This window comes from Cervus elaphus, chromosome 7 (genome assembly GCF_910594005.1).
Source record: "Cervus elaphus chromosome 7, mCerEla1.1, whole genome shotgun sequence".
NCBI classification, from domain to species: domain Eukaryota; kingdom Metazoa; phylum Chordata; class Mammalia; order Artiodactyla; family Cervidae; genus Cervus; species Cervus elaphus.
In genome coordinates this window covers 11,290,950-11,312,420 of record NC_057821.1, presented here as the reverse complement: position 1 = coordinate 11,312,420, position 21,471 = coordinate 11,290,950, and the positions used below count along the sequence as shown (strand labels likewise).

At 39.7% G+C, this 21,471-nt stretch overlaps 1 protein-coding gene across 3 annotated transcripts in view; it reads right to left on the bottom strand.

Annotated features, from left to right (window-relative positions):
• The window catches only part of MAPK14 (mitogen-activated protein kinase 14), a 75,026-nt gene that overhangs the window by 34,723 nt on the left and 18,832 nt on the right, over nt 1-21,471 (bottom strand). For all 3 annotated transcript variants that reach the window (XM_043907294.1, XM_043907295.1, XM_043907293.1), the window contains exons 2-3: nt 15,244-15,373; nt 8,756-8,814 (exon numbers count right to left, since the gene is read on the bottom strand). In XM_043907294.1, the coding sequence (XP_043763229.1) occupies nt 8,756-8,814; nt 15,244-15,373 (189 nt within the window). The remainder of the gene's footprint in view (nt 1-8,755; nt 8,815-15,243; nt 15,374-21,471) is intronic.

Below are 21,471 nucleotides of genomic sequence, written 5' to 3'. Positions count from 1 at the left end.
CTCAAGAGGCAGGTCAGGTGGTCTGGTATTCCCATCTCTTGAAGAATTTTCCACAGTTTATTGAGATCCACACAGTGAAAGGCTTTGGCATAGTCAATACAGCAGAAATAGATGTTGTTCTGGAACTCTTTTGCTTTTTCGATGATTCAGCAGATGTTGGCAATTTGATCTCTGGTTTCTCTGCCTTTTCTAAAACAAGCTTGAACATCTGGAAGTTCACGGTTCATGTATTGCTGAAGCCTGGCTTGGAGAATTTTGAGCATTACTTCACTAGCGTGTGAGATGAGTGCAATTGTGCGGTAGTTTGAGCATTCTTTGGCATTGCCTTTCTTTGGGATTGGAATGAAAACGGACCTTTTCCAGTACTGTGGCCACTGCTGAGTTTTCCAAATTTGCTGGCATATTGAGTGCCGCACTTTCAAAGCATTATCTTTCAGGATTTGAAATAGCTCAACCGGAATTCCATCACCTCCACTAGCTTTGTTCGTAGTGATGCTTTCTAAGGCCCACTTGACTTCACATTCCAGGAAGTCTGGCTCTAGGTGAGCAATCATACCATCGCTCACACCACAGAAGCTGAAGTTGAATGGTTCTATGAAGACCTACAAGACCTTTTAGAACTAACACCCAAAAAAGATGTCCTTTTCATTATAGGGGACTGGAATGCAAAAGTAGGAAGTCAAGAAACACCTGGAGTAACAGGCAAATTTGGCCTTGGGGTACGGAATGAAGCAGGGCAAAGGCTAATAGAGTTTTGCCAAGAGAACGCACTGGTCATAGCAAACACCTTCTTCCAACAACACAAGAGAAGACTCTACACATGGACATCACCAGATGGTCAACACCAAAATCAGATCAATTATATTCTTTGCAGCCAAAGATGGAGAAGCTCTATACAAGTCAGCAAAAACAAGACCAGGAGCTGACTATGGCTCAGATCATGAACTCCTTATTGCCAAATTCAGACTTAAATTGAAGAAAGTAGGGAAAACCACTAGACCATTCAGGTATGACCTAAATCAAATCCCTTATGACTATCCAGTGGAAGTAAGAAATTGATTTAAGGGACTAGATCTGATAGACAGAGAGCCTGATGAAATATGGACGGAGGTTCGTGACACTGTACAGGAGACAGAGATCAAGACCATCCCCATGGAAAAGAAATACAAAAAGGTAAAATAGTCTATCCTTACCATCCCTTTTAAAATTGCATCTCTCCCCCTGCCCTCACACGCCCAATAATTTCTCTTCCCTGTTCCACATTTCTTCTTGTCCATAGCATTATTGCCTGCTAAATGCTATCTGATTTCCTCTTTTACATGCTCATTGCTTATTGCTATCTATGGGTACAATGTTCAAGGAGGACAGGCTCTTTTTTGTTTCTGTAGTGTCTAAAGTACTTAAAAACATTGTCTAGCAGATATCAGGCACTCAATTACAACTGAACTGAATTGAATGACCCAGAACAACTCATATAGCATTACTAGTAAGACCAGGCAAGGGCATATCTTATTGAGATACTCACGCCAAAGATCTTATCTGGTAAACAGACCAGACTGTTCTAACGTAAGGGGTAAAAGCACCAGCAGCCAGGTAGGCAGCTTAGCCAGTTTATTTCATAACAAACTACTCTCATTTGAAATGGAGATTACTGAAAAGGTGCCCCCTACATTACCTACAACAAGCAAATCACACTCGAAAGGTTACCATAAGGTCTATATTCCAGGATAAAACAAAGAAGTTAGTCAACAGAGAATGCACTGGGCATGCAGACAACTAGATTGCCAGCGAGTCATAAACTAGAAAGCACAGGGTTATTCATTCATGCAACTGCTCCCTCAACAAAGCCTTACTGTCAAGAGCTGGGAATACAACAGTGGAAAAGATACAGAATTGAGATGGGAGGAAGGCATATACACCATGTAACAGTGCATGATTAGAGCTATAAAGGGGGCATCAAGGAGCTGGAGAGCACACGGGAGGGCTACAGCCCAGGATTATGAAGCAATTAATTAGGGAAAGCTTTCTTGAGGGTCTCAAACTAAAAGCCAGACCTTGAAGCTGCCTTACCTTTTTATGACAGCTAATCTGAGAAAAAGAGGGCATCTTACTGATTGTATCAGATAAAAACGGAATGGTATTTTCTTAAAGGATGTATATTTGTTTAGATTTCAAAGGTGAGTCTGTGACAACACCTACACGCTTTACCAACTCTCTATGCTCATTTTAGCAGACCTCTCTGATAAGGAAATAAACTTCAAATATAACTGTCAATACAGGTAACTCATTCATCTTTCTCCCAGATTGTTTCTGTTCCTGTATTACCTATCTTGAGCACTCAACCTATTTTCAAAGAGTAAGTATTTCTGTAAGTTCAAGCCACTGGGCTAGGAATTTCTTTCAGTGATGGAGGAAAGCACTATTTCCAAGCAGATAATGCCAATTAGTCTAATTAGGAAAACAACTCTCCTCTGCTACACACATATACACAAATACAAAATCAGAATTTAGTAACACAATTTTTATCCAAGTACAAAAGAAAAATTAAGGGTTATCTACTCCTTTAATTGTCTCCATTTCACAGAAATCTCTTTTTTCTGTATAATTTATACATTTCCTTCTTTGACTATCTGGAATATATTTCAACCTCTACACCCAATCCTTACTCATCTATTTCTTCAAATACAGTTATTACCTTCTTTAGAGGTTTTCCTCCACTAAGGTTCTCTCCTAGTTTGAGATCACTTAATACTCTGTACACTGCTATGACATGGCCAATTTGACTTTGATCTTTAAGTTGTTTTAGGTAAGCATTTATGCTTCATTTTATTAATGAGACCATATGCAACTGAAGGCCTTTAGTTTTGACATTGTGTCTATTCAAGAAGGGTCAGCAAACATCCAAATAATAGAGCTCCGGGTCAATAAAAATGCAGTTAGAAATAGAGCCAAAAAGAATTAAGATATGTACAATTTTATTTGTGGTATTATATAATTCAGTTCATCTCTCTCAACTTCTGAAAATGTGTAACTAGTAAGACTCAACAAGAAAGAAAATAAACTCCCTGCTCTAATAATAGAGCTTGCAAGCTAGAGGGAGCAGACAGACAATAACAAATACATGATGATAAAATCTGCTAAGAACAAAGTAGCATAAGGAGTAGGCCCCGACAGTGTAATATTTCAGCTAAGACGGTGAGGGGGAAAAAAGCTTCTGATGAAATGACCTTTCACAGGCTTGAAGGAAATGAAGGAGCCAGTCATGTGGATATGTGGGGAGAGTGTTTGAAGTCAACATTAGAAACCCGGGCAAAGGTCCTACTGAGAATGTGGACGTCTGTATTCAGGGAAGAACAGAGAAGCCAGAGTGGCTGGAATGGAGAGAGTGAGTGGGGAAAGTACTGGATGAGGTCAGAGAGTGTACAGGAGCAAAAATCATGCAGGATCTTTCAGAACTACCGCACTGTATTTTGTTTGGTCATTTAAATTGTTCTTCTCTCCAATTAACAAGAGTCTCAATCTATCATTAAGGATCATGTTTGTTTGCTACATTCTCCATAGAATGAGTACTTAAATATAAATCTAAAAACGTCCTTTACCTATTCAGTACAATCAGCAACTTTTACACTGATATAAAAGGCTACACCTAGTGGTTGAACAATCATTTTCAGTTAGTGGAAGGCTAAATAAACTAGGTAATTATCTGTCCATTGGCTTTCACTAAAACAATGGCTGCTGACTGACCCTGTTACAGGTCTTCTGCTCAATCACAGTAGAATCTAAAATCTCACTTCCACACCTCTTTTCACGAACCAAGCAGAGATAAGGAACTGTAACAAGGGGAGTAAACAAACCCTGGATGGGAAGTTGTAAAACAAGGGGGAAAATGGCAGAAAAGAGTAGGCAAAGACTTTTTTTTACCTAACCCTTGAGTTGTTTACACTGAGTCCAAAACTCTTCATTGTCTAGTAAACTTTTTTAGTATATGTGCTGCCGAAGCGAGCACATTGTCTAGTAAACTTGATCACAGAACCACTACAGTTAAGAAGAGGCAATGTCATTGCAGCACAAAGCTGCAGCTGACTCTATGGGTTACATTCTAATACTGGATATTTCAAGATTCTGGATTTCTATTGGCAAGTAAATATTTGCAGAATGCATAAGGCATATACAGGGCTTCCCTTGTGACTCAGACGGTAAAGAGTCTGCCCGTGATGCGGGATACCCGAGTTTGATCTCTGGGTCAGAAAGATCCCCTGGAGAAGGAAATGGCAACCCACTCCAGTATTCTTGCCTGGAAAATTCCATGGATGGAGGAGCCTGGTGGGCTACATGGGGTCATAAAGAGTCAGACACAACTGAGTGACTTCACTAAGGTATATACATGCCACCTCCTGCCAAATGTTACCATCAAGAAGCAAACAGAAATGTCCAAATGATATCTAGTCATTAAAAATATCTAGCTATATCTTATAAAATTTTGTGATCTGTACAACCACATCACATGGCAGTCAAGAACAACTTGGAGTACTCATCTTTTAATGCCACATTTTCCAAACACCAGGTCTATCTATCAGATTCAGTAACTGAACATTGTTTCTAACGATCAAAACTCACTACCTGTTTATTATTCCTTTCTCAAAAGTATAGTCTTACAAACAAAAGTACGTAGGGTGCCTAAAATTAACTAGAAATTTAAAATTCAGTAAAAAGTTGAAGTGTATGATAAATGAAAAGTGCTGACTGAAATGTAAAGGGACAGATACACACAAGACATGATTTAAAGCCAACTATAAATATGCAAAATTGAGATTTTAATTAGCACAGAAAATTCTTGTTCAAAATCACTATCTGCTCTAAACACGGCAGCCTGCAGAATCATTTGAGCCTTCAGCCTGTTTGATTTGGCCAGAACACTGGGTCTTTGTTTATGCTATTTAATGTGTATTTGAACGCGTTTAGGAAATGCAGGTATTGTGTTGCCAAACACCGAGCCCAGGTTAGGCCAGCTTTCTAAAAGTACTTAAATTTGCACACTCTGCAACTGTCAGTGAAGATGTTTGACCTCTTGTGCAAATTCCGAAACGACTTTGGCAAAACCTGAAATAACCCCAGTCTTAAAAAAGCACTAATTTTCTTCTCAGTGATACATACATCATAAAAAGGTAACAATGAAACATTTCCCAAAAGACATCCCTTAGGTTCATCATTATATTTTCAGAGATTCTCTGGGATTGAAAACACTTCAGAAGAGAACCACCCCAATTTTCATCATTTTACACTGACATTAACTGGGACCCAGAGAGGCAAAGTGACTTGTCCAAGGTCTTACAGCCAACTTGTTAGGTAGTTAGAATAGGGAAAAGGAGTCCAAAATGGCAGTGGCTAAAAGACAAGGAAGGGGAAAAGCCCGTGAAAATAGAACAGAGGAAGGTCAAAGGAAGGTCCGAGGACCGGAGTGAGGACTTCAGGTAGAACAGATGAGGGTGGGATATTTCAAAAGAACAGCATGCATACTATCTATGGTGAAACAGATCACCAGCCCAGGTGGGATGCATGAGACAAGTGCTCCGGCCTGGTGCATTGGGAAGACCCAGAGGAATCGGGTGGAGAGGGAGGTGGGAGGGGGGATCGGGATTGGGAATACATGTAAATCCATGGCTGATTCATATCAATGTATGACAAAACCCACTGGAAAAAAAAAATAATAAAAAATAAAAAAATTAAAAAAAAAGAGGAGCCAAAGGGTTCTCTCTCTCTCTCTCTCTCCCTCCCCCACGAGTGCATACGCTCTGTCTGTCTGTCAGTGTCTGTCTGTCTGTCTGTCTCTCTCTCCGCCCCCCACACGATGTGGTGCTCTCCTCTTCGCGTCTTTGGATCGATGTGCCCTCATGCCTTGAAGATGGATTTCCCTGCTCTTATCTAAATAAAATAGAGCTGTAACACTGAGCCGTAACACTGATTTATTTAAGAGCTATAACCCGGTCTGTCCAAGAGCTGTGACGCGCTGAGGGGGCTGTAATGTACGTCACTCCAAATCTTTGTTGTGACGAGACAAAGAACCGAGGAGCATACACCCGCCTGACATCTATGGTGCCATACAAACTGAGTAACGGGTTCCCAAAGTGTCTTTAACTTATTTCCCCTAACAAGATTTTGACTCATCAGGGAAAAGACCAGTGTTTCTGATTATCCTGAGCCCTGTTCTAACACTCTGCTCAGCAAGTATTCAACACAGTACTGAGATTTGCTCCCCGCAGGCGAACTAAGATCTTGTTTATAAAGAATCATGACCCAAATCACACAGTGTTGTATTTCAGTTACATCTCAATAAAGCTGGAAATTAGTAAGTAAATAGAACCTAGCTACTGTTAAGTAGAAAGAATCGATTCCTGCTTGGTATTTGTTGAATGAATGAAGAAATAAATGCAACTTCTGTTCAATGGGTATGCTTGTAGTCAATGGGCCTTCAAATGGATAAAAGAGCCAACAGGCTCTACAATGGATAAAACTTAACCTCTTAAAGACAAACCTGTTGACATAGGAAAACAGGCTCATAATCCAATTTCGTATGCCTGAGAGAGGCAAAATACAGCATTAGCCCAGGTCAACAAATCAATTCCTTTCTTTAAAAAAAAAAAAATTCAATCCTCATTGCACCTAACATTTTGAGCTAGAGCTCAATCCTGATTCAAATGTTTTCCAAGTATATTATTAATACTTTAGCAATTTTTCCACACGTAGAATATAAAAAAGCATCATTCCTAGGGCAGTGAGAACACACTGTAACATATCATAATGGTATGACATTATATATTTGTTTATATCCATAGAATGTACAATATTAAGAGTGACTCCTACAATAAACTATGAACTCTGGGTAATTATGACGTGTCAAACAGCTTCATTCTTGGTAAAAAAATATATATACACATACCATTCTTGTTGAGTGATGTTGATAATGGGGAAAGCTCTCAATTTTGTTGTAAACCTAAAGCTGCTCTAAAAAATTAATTCCTCAAAAAAGTAAAAATTAATTAATGTTTAAAAAAAGAAAAAAAGCAGCACTGCAATACTCTCTTTTCCAAGCACAGTCTACAGCAGGACTCAACAACCTGCAACACCCGTGTCCCTGCCTGGGTAGCATCCAGTGAGGAGGCTTTGGAGGCCTCCACAGTAATGTCAAGCAGGGCACAGGAAGCACAGATGTTCTTGGTTAGTACCTCCTACCCCTCCCTCTGCTTGAGTCTCAAACTCTCATCAGCAGGATCCAGGCTAATGTGGGTGGGAGTTCTCGCACTTAGACCGGACTCCCCTTTCCTCATCGTCTACTCTCAGGCATATCACATTCCAACTAACCTCAAGTGGTGGGAAATTTTTTGTTACCTTTCCTCCTTCTCTTTCTAATTAATATTCTACATTTCTTTTCCCCTTTCATTAGACAGAACACACAAGCTCAAACATAGTTTATCTCCCCCACCCACCAAGCTTGCTCTCTGGGAAATGGGCACTTGGCCTAGGATAAGGGAAGGAGACACTGAACTCAGGATGGGTGGAGTTAAGTTCATCCTTGGCGTCAATAGAGAGTAGAGGCTGTGAAGGGCAGCCAGGACCTGCAGTTTCTCACCACAGTCATCCTTTCCAGTAATACCAAAATTTCAATAGGACAAAAAGGGATCGGGTAGAGAGGGAGGTGGGAGGGGGGATAGGGATGGGGAATACATGTAACTCCATGGCTGATTCATGTCAATGTATGACAAAACCCACTACAATATTGTAAAGTAATTAGCCTCCAACTAATAAAAATAAATGAAAAAAAAAATGTGTTAACTCTCTGAACTCAAGGTGTTCCTTCTCTCTTATGGTATAGCATATCTGTGAATTGGGGACCAGAGGGAGGTATGCTAATTCAGATTTCGGAAAAGGAACAATAGAGAACTCACACAGGCGGAACTCCCACAACACCTTCTGGACTCTGTCTTGCACACACACATGTGCATCCTGGGCATGTGAGAACATTACTGCCCCAGGTGAGGGCACTCTTCACAGTGGAGTCAGGAGGCAGTAATAAATGCTCTCCATCTGAGCTGCGTTCAATACAACTTTCTACAAGACCTTGGTAATTTTCACCCCAGGTGCTCACAATGGTGACCAACTTAATAACGTATCCTCATAGCAGCTTTCTCTCCCTCCCTGTTTCATTTTCCCTAGACCCTGACGACTGGTTCCTGAGAATCTCAGGCCCTGCTTTCCAGGTGTCCCAGAGTAAAACAGTGGAGATGGTCACAAAACTGGGACAATCAGCACCATCTCTCAGCTGTCTGAACTTGTCCCTGAGCAGAAATCCAGTACTTCAAAGGTCAGCCTGTACTTCCCAAAGGATAAAAGAAATGGAAGAAACGATATGGAACCGGGCTCCACTACATTTCCCGATGTAAACATGTCCTTTTAAAAGCTAGGACAGGCGATTTGAGAATAAAAGTCACGCTCAAAACTCCCTGTACTCTTCTCCATGGAACTCTGGCCAGGACCCACCACTGTCTCTTCAAATAGGGCACAACGTGCCTGAGATGATGAAAATACGAATATATATCACCCAAATACACTCTTCTGTATCCATCCCCCATCCCCCAGAAGAGCTGGGTGACAGGAATAAAGAATCTAAATCTAATACTGCAAAGAGGTTCAGGAGTAAAGATGGGCTGGTAATCTTCAAACTCTAGCTGAGGAAGGCAAACACAAAAGATTTACTCACACATCATTGAATTCCTCCAGAGACCTTGCAGGTGTGAAAACATCCAACAGACCAATCACCTGTAACAAAACATAAAAATCAAACAGTAAATAAATATTGAACGTATCCATAAGGCCTCAGTCATTTTAACAGGAAATAATTCCTATTAAATCCTGCTCCTAGTTCAATAATGTCACATCCTCATATACTTAATGACTCCAGTTCATTTTTTACCCAAATTACACTTTTGCTTCTTACTTGTCAAACATCACTTTTCATAATAAACCATTAAAATCTTCATGTCTTTAGAATTTAGTCACATGTAGCCATTAGTTTATCAGGAAGCAAAAAGATTTAGGACTCAACTCACACATGCACTAATAATTTAACGATTAACAGAAAAAAGATGTGCTTTTACAGTTGTTGCTATAGTATCATTTCTCCTTTTAAAATGTTATTATTCAATAAAAACTACCATATAATCTTCAACACTGACATTTTAAAGCCCCAATATATCCTCTCAGTATATTCTTGGTACTATTCTTATAACATTCTTAATATTAAGATCATTTTTTTATTTTTTAAAAATTTATTTATTGGGACTTCCCTGATGGTCCAGTGGTAAAGAATTTGCCTTCCAGTGCAGGGGACTTGGGTTCGTTCCCTCGTTGGGGAACTAAGATCCCATGTGCTGTGGGGCAACTGAGCCCTGGAACCACAACAAAAGATCCCGCATGCCTCAGTGAAGATCCTGCCTCAACTAAGGCCCAATGCAGCCAAATAAATAAATATATATTTTTAAAATGTATTTATTTATTATGGCTGCACTGGGTCTTCATTACTGCGGGTGGGCTTTCTCCAGTTGCAGCAAGCAGGGGCTACACTTCGTGGCAGTACCTGGGCTTCTCACTGCAGTGGTTTCTCCTGGTGCAGAGCAACCAGAAGCCCTTGAGCTCTCAGACTGCAGCAGCTGTGGCCCGCGGGGACTCAGTAGTTGTGACGCACAGGCATAGTAGTCTCGCGGCATGTAGAATCTTCCCCCATCAGGGATGAAACCCATGTCCTCTCCATTAGCAGCAGATTCTTAACTACTGGACCACTAGGAGAAGTCCCAAGGTAATTCCCTTAATCAGTATCAGGTATTTAGATCAGACTATAAAAATGGAAGGAAAAAAAAAAGCTAACCTTACACAAAGATAAAACAAAGAGCTACTTAATACTCAGTAACCTACTGTGTTTGAGCAGTTTTTCTGGTCATGGATTTAAGCTGATTTGAATCTGCTGGAGAAGGAACAGGCTACCCACCCCAGTGTTCTTGGGCTTCCCTGGTAGCTCAGCAGGTAAAGAATCCGCCTGCAATGCAGGAGACCTGGGTTCGATCCCTGGGTTGGGAAGATCCCCTGGAGACGGGAATGGCTACCCACTCCAGCATTCTGGCCTGGAGAATTCCATGGACTATATAGTCCATGGGATCTCAGGGTCGGACACGACTGAGTGCCTTTCACTCATTCAATCCACATTTACCATACCCCTCTTCCCCCGTTCCTCCTGAAACCCAGACGACTCATTTCTACAAAGCTAGGCACTAAGAAGGCAAGCAAGACACATAATTCTTGTGTAATATGCCCAGCAAGATTTAATTAAGAGTATCTGGAAGTGAAACGTACAAAAGCTAAGTGGCCTTCATGAAAACTGACCCATAATTGCAGACTTAGCATGCTGCTCTAACCAACCAAGCTAAATAAAACAGCTCTAAAAGTAAAATATACTAACACTCGAAATATTATCATGAAAAAGAGCACTTCTAATCAGAAAGTTATGCCATTCAACCAAATACCGATTTTTAAAACCAATTTCTATTACAGGCTGAACCCAAAAGAGAAACAAACTAAAAAAAGGCCCTGGAAAGTCTTTGCATCTTTTTCCAAAGCAAAGATAGTTATCAATTATCTTCTTATTCAGACAACCAGACATAAGAAAACCAAAATTATCTACAATAGTACTATCCATTATCACTAACACTAATATTTTGAGATACTTTGATTTTTCTGATGTACATAAATTAAACTGGAGTAATACTATGTATACTTTTATATCCTTCCTTGTGACTTAACATATGACTATTCTCATGTCCTCAATTGTTTTTCAATTGGGTTTCCCTGGTGACTCAGTGATAAAGAATCTACCTGCCAATGCCAGAAACATGGGTTTGATCCCTGATCCAGCAAGATCCCACATACCATGGAACAACTGAAACCATCAATTGTTCAATACTCAGCTGTCTTTATGGTCCAACTCTCACACTCGTTGTAGGCTTTCCTGGTGGTTCAGTGGTAAAGAATCCGACCTCCTATGCAGGAGAGGCAGGTTCAATTCCTGGGTCAGGAAGATCCCCTGGAGAAGGAAATGGCAACCCACTCCAGTATTCTTTCCCAGGAAATCCCATGGACAGAGTAGCCTGATGGGCTGTGGTCTACGGGGTTGCAAAAGAGTCAGACACAACTTAGCACCTAGACTCACACCCTTACATGACTACAGGAAAAATCATAGCTTTGATGATACAAACCTTTGTCTGCAAAGTTATGTCTCTGCTTTTTAATATGCTGTCTAGGTTTGTCTAATGAACAAGTGTCTTTTAATTTCATGGCTGCAGTCATCATCTGCAGTGATTTTGGAGCCCAAGAAAATAAACTCTGACACTGCTTCCACTTTTCCACAACTATTTGCCATGAAGTGATGGGACTAGATGCCATGATCTTGGTTTTTTGAAAGCTGAATTTTAAGCCAGGTTTTTCACTCTCCTCTTTCACCCTTAATCAAGAGGCTCTTTAGTTTCTCTTCGTCTTGTGTCATTAGAGTGGTGTATCATTTGTACATTTGAGGTTGTTGATATTTCTCCTGGCAATCTTGATTTCAGCTTGTGATTCATCCAGCCTGGCATTTCACATGATGTACTCTGCATATAAGTTAAATAAGCAGGGTGACAATATACAGCCTTGACGGACTCCTTTCCCAATTTTGAACCAGTCCATTGCCCCATGTCCGGTTCTAACTGTTGCTTCTTTACCTGCATACAGGTTTCTCAGAAAACAGGTAAGGTGGTTTAGTACTCCCATTTCTTTAAGAATTTTCCAGAGCTTGTTGTGATCCACACCGTCAAAGACTTTAGCATAGTCAATGAAGCAGACGTTTTTCTGGAATTCCCTTGCTTTTTCTATGATCCAATGGATGTTGGTAACTTGATCTCTGGTTCCCTCTGCCTTTTCTAAATCCAGCTTGTACATCTGGAAGTTCTTGATTCATATCCTGCTGAAGCCTACTTGAAGGATTTTGAGCATTACTTTGCCAGCATGTGAAAGGAGCACTATTGTACAGTAGTTTGAACATTCTTTGGCATTGCCCTTCTTTTGGATTGTAATGAAAACTGAACTTTTCCAGTCCTGTGGCCACTGTTGAGTTTTCCAAATTTGCTGGCATACTCAGTGCAGCACTTTAACAGCATCATCTTTCAGGATTTTAAAAAGCTCAGCTGGGATCCCATCACCTCCACTAGTTTTGTTGGTAGTAATGTTTCCTAGGGTCCGCTTGACTTCAAGCCCAGGATGTCTGGGTCTAGGTGAGTGACCACACCATCATGGTTATCTGTCATTAAGACCTTTTTTTATAGTTCTTCTGTGTATTCTTGCCACCTCTTTTTAATCTCTTCTGCTTCTGGTAGGTCCTTGCCATTTCTTTTACTGTGCCCATCTTTCCGTGAAATGTTCGTCATATTTATGGAGTATTAATCATAAGAAAATACTATGAAACAAAAGTTTCCCAGCATTAAAGTAGATCAGGGGAACATTCCATAATCAATTCATTTCTCATTTTTTAAATGGAAATTTGCTTGTAATTCAAATTATATTTTAGCCTATTTCCTTACTTTTTCTGCCACTATATGCTTTAAGACACTTTAAAAAGTAACTTAGGAATTAAATACTTTAAAAAGACATTTATAATGCAAATAATCAGCAAATATCTCTGATGACAGAGATATTTGAATCACTGTTTCTATAATGATCCAAAAGTTAACAGACAGAAGTTATACATCTTTATTAAACTGACACAACTCAAAAATCACTTTAGCTCAGTGACCAAAGACAATATTTAATGTATTTAACACAAAACACAAAAACCACTTGCTCTATCATAGTAAGATTAAATCTAAGACTCCCAAATAAAATTTATAAAAGGATTCCCTTAATCATTTTTAAATTTAAAAATGCACAGATCTCCAGGCCCTTAACCAGGCAATAGTAACTTAGCAAAAGGATGCAGCCAGCAGTCTGCTTCCCTTTAATCTGCCTTAGACCAAGTGTTAATGAGATCAAGGTCAAAAGTTCAGTCAGGAATGGGCCAAGTTAAGTTTGTTGTGAGTAACTCTTACCACTCATAGAGGACATCCCCTAGCTCTTGTAAATCCATACAAAAATTGTATATGCCATTCATTATCACTAATAATATAAATAACTTAAGATAAACTATGAATTGTAAGTCAGAGGCATTTTTGTGTAAAAGATCATTTGTATACCTGGCACCTAAAAATTCTATTTGGTAGCAATACTTAAATTTTTTAAGAGTTTTAAGTTGCTATTGCTGCTGCTGTCGATGGAGGCCTAACAGTGAGCTAAAGCTTGGGACAGTGGCCCAGAACAGTTATTTTTTAAAAAATGAAAGAAAAAGAAGATAAAGGAATTCCTCTTAAAATCCTCAATTAAACTTGTAATTGCATCCTATCACCGTGGCCTCTTCATTTCTACAAACACAGAATGGCCCAAATGTAACCAGCCCAATATCATACAAGACACACTTCAAAGGATCTCAGAACAGAAAATTAAAATAGAAAATACTAAATAAGGTTGCTTTAGTGATCATTAGAAAAGCCAAGGCATGGATTCAGATAACCCAAAATAATTTTTTGCCATAAACACTGGCTTAAAATGACCATGAAATAAAGCAGAACAATAAATTATAGTGCTGGTAATCTTCTAAAACTAGACGGTTTTAAATTAGCATAGGCAACATCAGTGGGACCCTGGGGCCTCTTGGAGGTGCTTTGGGGTTCCATAAATGTTTGGCTTGCATTCCATTTTCAAAGTATTCTTTATATTTAAAAAGCTATGACAGTGTCTCTGTCACATTTATTAACGTGTAATGAAAAACAGCATACATAATCAACTGTGTTAAAAACCATATGTAAACCCATCAGTTAAGCTGCCAGGCCACCTTGATTTTATGCAGACTTCGGAATGAAGCTTCTCCAGCCAGCTCTTTCCACATATTTCAGCTTCTTATAAACATGTCACTGATTAGGAAGGCTGCAGCTCTGCACTGAACTTTTTAAAAATTCAAGTTTGCACGTGAAGCTCATATAAAACTACACCTAGGAAAGGAAGCTGTCTGTGGAAAACGGGACTTTCTCACAGTATGCAATTAAAACATGAAAATAAATAAGCAGAATCCATAATCCAACTCCAAATTTAAGTCACCATGCTCTCAATTTAGAAGAAATCTGCACTTTGTGAAACAAATGTATTTTGATACATTTTTCTTACTCTGAAGACAAAAAAATTCAATAATTGAAACAGAAAAAAGTCTGAATAGCCAGGTAATTTTTAGATTGTGATTTTTTTCCTACACAGTAACCATCAATTGGGTCAAATGATTCTAAAATCTCTATGGCCACTATTTCTAAAATACTACAAATTTTACAATTTCTTTCATACAGCAATCACATAAATCTTTTTAAACTTGATTTTGAAATGGAAAATAAGTGTCCTCAGTCACTATTTTTTTCACTTTCCTCTAATAATCCAACTGCATTCATTTATTTATGCTATTAGGATTTACAAGCCCTCCTTTGCAGGATGGCTTTGTTTTCAAATTTCCAAACTGACAGCAAAGAAAACATTATATTTAACTTAAACAATGTCTGTGTCACATTATTAAAACACCTGAATCTGGAAAAGCTGTCTTTTGAAGATTCAGAGGAAAAATTAAAATATTAAATTATCTAGAAAATAATACCCATTCAGTGAACCTAAGGCACTCTTTCTCAAACTTCTCCACTGAAAACACCCATAACACCACAAAATACCATGGATTCCCATACTCTGATAATATAGTCCTAAGTAAAACAAGAATACAAAACTTCTTTGTAGTACTTTCTCTTAAAAATCCTTGTGAATTTTGCTTTATCTCATAATACTCACTTTTATTTAAAAAAAATTTTATAGGCTTTCCCTGTAAAAATCTTTAAGTAAAACTCAAACTCCAGGAGTATGTACCAATTTCATCCCAAGTCTTTCAGTAGCTACATGACATAATGCAGTGGCCTCTAACACCCCAGTATAAGAAGGATGGTCCAAAGTTTAATGTACTCTAATGCATTTCCATTTGCAGTAATTAAAACACAATTCTTCTAGTCTATTAAACAGCAGAATTTATTCTGCCTTGAATTAATAACTTACATTTTCATGCTTCATATGTTTAAGTAACCGCAGTTCTCTGTAGGTTCTTTTGGCATGAATAATGGACTGAAACGGTCTGGATAGCTTCTTCACTGCGACACGTAACCCAGTTTTCGTGTCAAAAGCAGCACTAAGGGAAAAAAAAAAAAGAAAACCATAAAAAAAACTCATTAAATGTTCTCTAAATATATCAAAATTAGCATTTATAAGGCTATTTGATTTCTAAATTAAATGGGCTTATAATAAAATACAAAATAACTGAAAATAAAACTTAAAATGACCTATAGGCCCACTAAGCAAAGTAATCTGTTAATCATTTTTGGTGTTTCCTTCTTATCTTTTTTTTCCTATGCATCTAAATCAAGGATCAGCAGACTTTTTCCGTGAAGGGCTAGAGAGTAAGTATTTTAAACTTTGTGAGGCGTAGGGTCTCTGTCTCAACAACTCAACTCCATGGTTGGAACTGGAAAGCAGCAGATAATAAATTTTTAAATGGATGTGGCTGTGTCCCAATAACACAAAAATAGGCAGCCACCTGATCTAGATGAGCCAATAGATTGGGACAAAGAGCTGGATTCCGTCCATCTCCTTGGCCGAGGCCTCACTGTCTCTTTGCCACCAAATGCTGCCTGATCAGAGACCTTGGAAACCACCATGTTTTCAGGACAGTGAGTTGGCATAAAAATTTCTTTATGAAATACAAAGTATTTGTCACTTTCTAGAAGCTCAGGTAACAGTCGGGAATAAATTAACATATCTCTGACCTCAGGGAATAGGGGGAGAGGGGAAGAGCAGAATAATAAAATAAATTTCAAATAGTGATAAATGCTATGACTAAATAAAACAGAATAATGGGATAAAGAGCGACAGAAAGCTGGTGGAGCTAAGCTACATTAGCTATGATGTTGGAGGGAGTACATTTGAGCTGAGGGAAATGAATAAGTAGCAACCGTGTAAAATAAAGGGGAAAAGAGCCTCAAGCAGAAAACTATTATTAATATTAACGTTTACTGAGTCTTTATTATCATTCCCATTTACAGATAAGGAAACTGAAGCACAGGGAGGTTAAATAACTTGTCCACAATCACAAATCTAGAAAGTAACAGTGCAGGAAGGCTGGACCCTGAGCTCCTGCTATCAACCACTTTGCTATGCTGCCTCTCAGAAGAGCAAGGGCATGCTGGAGTGACAGGAGAAACAGCCTGTGTAGACAGAGCATAGGGAGTATGGGGAGCTTGGAAAAGAGTAAGATCAGAGATATAGGCAAAGGCTAGACCACGCAGGACAGCTACAGCAAGGAACATGATGTGTATCTTCATTATTTTTAGAGACTGTACAGGCTAATTCCATCATGTCTCACTCCCCTGTTTATCTCAATCTTAAATCTGCACATTCAAGACTTTCTGATTATCTATTCTTACCAAACTCTTTCCCATATGACTATGTAATGGCTCCAGAAGTTCCCCTCCCTTCACTCCTAAATGCTTATACTCTGTCCCTGCCTTTCAATTCCCAGTGTGTAATAAACTCTGATAAATCTTCAACTTCTGAACTTTTCCTCCATCTCCTTGCTTTAACAGAACTAGGCTGTCCCTTGAAGACACCCCTCTGACAGCCACGCCTTAGAGTGGACTCTCTCGTATCCCAGGCGCCTTGCGGCTAGCAGGTGGGGGGTAGGTGTTCTCTTTGCCAACTGTTTCCACTTCCAGACCATGACTTTCCCTTTGATTTACAAAAGCTCCTGCTCACCACCATCTTTCCCTCTCAGTTGCTGTTATCCACTCACTTGGAATTTTCCATCACTCACCAAAAAGTTAGTTCCTATCTCAAAGTCTCTCTTCCCTCCCAACTTCTGTCATCATTCTTGGCAACTTCAGCATCCAGGTGGAGGTTACAGGCAACTTCCTGGCCTCTTGGTTTCCTGGCCTCTTCAGGAAACTCCACCCTGTCCAAGGTCATCCAAACTCCACCTCCAGGGTCACACCCTGGGCCCTCTATCACCACCAAAAGCTGCCTGCCTACAATATGGTGAATGACATCGCAAACTTCCTATGCCTTTTAGTTTGCTCCTATTAGCTTATTTGTATCCTGACTACAACAATTCATTGACTGTTTCTATCCTTCAGCCCTGCAGTCTTCATTTCCCTTCTTGCCTGCCTTAGACTGTATTCTCTTATAAAACTCCCTACCCCCTCTGATATACTCACCCAGATAAACTCTAACTTTGGATGATCTTAACTATTTATTCTCCTTGTCGAGAATCCAAAAACTGTGGTTGAAGAAAAAAGAATGCACAATCATACAGAATGGTTTCAATCTTAATTTCTGATCTTAATCACAAATAAGGCTCCCAATGCTGCCACTTTTTTACTAAGTCCATTTTTCTACTCAAACTGCATCTGACACCATCTCTCTCCTCAAACCTCCACTTATCCTCCTCCCTCAGGAGCTGCTCTTGCCTTCACTGAGAAAATAGAAAACATCAAATGGGAGCTCCATCTGTCTCCCAGTAAACCTACCTACATACCCATCTACACTGGGACCCATCTTCTCTGCTTTTTCTCGTTCTGTGACTAAGGACACACTCCCTTTCTTACAAAAATCCAAGACCTCAATACATGCTTTGGTGCCATCCTCCCTCATATTCTCAAGGAATTAACTCCTTTGTTCCCTTTTTCTCTTTATTCTCTTCTCCTGGATCATTCTCACCAGTGTAAGTATGTGCAGTTATTTTTCATCCTCAACAAACAAAAAATATCCCTTGAAACCTCCCCATTACAGTTAAAATTCCCTAGCAGTTCTCAAAGTGTGATTTCTAGACCAGCAGCATCAATGCCACCCAGGAACTTATAAAAAATGTAAATGCTCAGGTGACATCCCGGAACTACTGAATCAGAAACTCCGAATCCTATTTTTTTATCAAGCTGACCACATAATTCTAACACACAGTGAACTCTGAGGACCACTAGTCTATACCTCTGGTACTTTATGAACCAGCAGCACTGCACTATCTGGGGGGGTCTTTAGAAATGGAGAGTCTCAGGCCCCAAAGTAGAATCTCATTTTGACAAGATCTCCAAGTAATTCACACACATCTTACGGTTTGCGGAGCACTATTTCCTCTGCTTCCGTTCTTTCCTCAATCCACTCCACTGAAACCACTCTTTTCAGGTCGTTAATAACCTCTATTACCAAACGGCCACTTTTCTGTATTAGCAACTGACATGGTTAACACTTTCCCTTCCTCTAAACAACTCTAACCTAGGGTCCCTGTCAGCACATTCTACTGGCTTTTTCTTTATAGTACTTATTAATTTTTAAATATTTATGTATTGTCTATTTGGCTGCACCAGGTCTTAGTTGGGACACCTGGGATCTTTAGTTGTGGCATAAGAACTCTTAGTTATGGGATGTGGGATCTAGTTCCCTGACCAGGGTTCAAACAGGCCCCCTGCACTGGAAGTGTGAAGCCTTAGCCACTGGCCCCCCTGGGAAGTCGCTCTCCTGGTTTTCTATGACTCCCACAGTAGTTCCTTCTCTATGGTTCCTCTACTCAGACTCTGCATGCTGGAGTTCTTTAGGACACAGTACCAGGCCCTCTTCTCTTCTCTCTTCTATGTTCTCCTAGATGTTCTCATCTACACCCATGACTTTAAATTAAATGCCATCTGCATATTGAAAACTCCCAAATCTATGTTTCCCACTGAAATCTCTTCTCAGAACCTGACTACCTAGCTGGACAACTTAAATTTAGCCAAGTTCAGAACACCCAGAACTGTTCCTCTCCCTGCCTCCTTTATCTCAACAAATAGACTTTCCCATTCCGTTGCTCAAGCTAGACATTTGAAGTGTCATCCTTTATTTCTCCTTTTCCCCCAGTCTCCTGGCCCCACCCAAATCCATCAGAAAGTCTTGTGGTTTCCACCTCCAAGATACACCTCAAATTCAACTTCTCTTCATTTTCAGGGCTTCCATCCTAGTCCAAGTCACACTCATCAGCAGAGCATCTTCCAATACTCATCTCCCTGCCTCCTGTTTTATTCCCTTCTAAAGGACTCTCCAGCTTCCCAGGTGGCTCAGTGGTATTAAAAAAAAAAAAATTCACCTGCTAATGCAGGAGACACAGGAGGCGTACTTTTGATCAGAAATGGCAACCCACTCCAGTATTCTTGCCTGGGAAGTCCCATGGACGAAGGAGCCTGATGGGCTACGGTCCACGGGGTCGCAGTCAGACAGAACTGAGCATGACACACACAATGTACTTACCCCCAACACCTAATACAATCCTTTAAGAATATAAATTAGATGACACCACTCCCCTGCTTCAAATCCTTCAAGGAATGTCCTGAGCATATAAAATAAAATGCACATTTCCTGTCACAACCTACGAGGCTCAGGTGACCTGACCACCAATAACCACTCCGGCCTGTTTCTATGCAACTCCTTCCTTCCCCTCAACATGTTCTGAACATGCTGACTCCTTTCAGTTCCTTAAACTCCTCACAGAGGCTGTCCCTGGTCCCTGAGATGCCTTTCTCCCCACTTTCAACTCTACTACGCCCGCCCTCCGCCACAGCCGAATCCTTATCCTTCCAGCCCTGCCTTAAATGTATCTAAGAGATGTTTCTAAGAGTTAGTATAACTCCTCAAGCAGCTATGCTCTGTCACAACACCCTCCTTGTTTCCTTCCTTATTCTACATGAAGGGACAGGGGTCCTTTTTTCTTCTGCTCCCCTTGTTCCTACAAACCCAGGAAATAGGACCTTCTTCCTTCTTGGAAGTACCAAGGAAGTTATACTCCTCTCAGAACCCCTCTCAGATTCTCCTGAGATTGGGAAAATGGCCATTGCTCCTGTGTGACCCAACCTCCTCAGCTCTCCACCTCAAAGTCTTGCCAGCCTACCTGTAAGGCTGAGCGCTTCCTCCCTCTCCTCTGCTGGGGAGCCTGTTGGTGCCTCCGGGAGCAAGGAATGCCACAGGTTTCTAGCTGACCTGCCTGTGCCTGAGTGTGCAAATTCAATTCACTGGGGAAGAAAGAAGAGGCCCTGTTGGAGCTGCCTGTCCAGATCATTCCGCGTATCAGCTGTTCAATTAAAAAGTACATATTTTTATCTCTATTTGACTTCTGTATCTATTCAGCAAAAGGAAGGCTAGGGTTAATCAGTACCCTGCAAACTTCAATAATCACAATTTATTACTGTATGTTTATCTACCATCCAGCAGAGTGGTTAAATAAGGACTGGGGCTTTGGTATTAAGAATACCTGAATTTTAATTCCAGTTCTGCCAGTCAGAAGCTATATAACTTTGAGGAAGTTAATTAAATTCTCTCAGCCTCATATATAAAATGAGGATAATGTTTACATCTCATCTGTGGGATGTTTGTTAAGATTAAATGTGATAACTTTTGTAATAGGTTTAGAAAAGGGCCTGGTCCATGGTAAAGTTCAGATATGAGACATGATGATGTTTGTCTTTTGCACTCATTGTAAGCACCCTGCAGGCAGAAAGGGTCTTCTGTTTTATTCAGTCCTATACTACACAGGACTTACAGTAACGCCTGGCTTATGGTCCAGTCTGAATAAATGCTTAACGAAAATATAAAAATGAAATATAAAAAAAAAAAATGAAATATAAAAGAAAAAACTTCAACTTTATCATTTGGCCCTCAATTCTTATAAGTTCAACAGCATCCAATAAGAAATTGATATTAATGTTAAAAGCTTACATTTGTATTGAGTGTTTATTACTGTTAAGCACTGGCTTTAATTTTTACATGAATGGACACCTGCATCACAACTTTATAAGAAGACATTATTATTATTTCCACTTTACAGATGAGAGGTTGACTAAAGTACCTACACAGACAGAAAATGGCAGAGCTGGGATTCTCCATGTGTGTGTTTCAAGCATGAACTCTTTAGCCACTATACCATTACAGAAAAGCAAGTTCAACTTAACAGTTCAGTCCATTTAAAATATATTCTAATTGTATGGACTCTGTTTCTGTTCTAAAATGTGTCCTACTATTATTAATTGCATCTCATATGGAAAAAGTTTTCCTGGTGATCTTACATTGAACTTAGAATAATATTAATGAAAAGTATTTCAAAAGAAGTAACTTTCACTCAATATACATTACTTTATCAAGGGGAGATTTTTATTATACTACTTCCTGTGACACTAAAACACTAAAGTAGTCAACGATGTGGTACCTCATAACTACCAA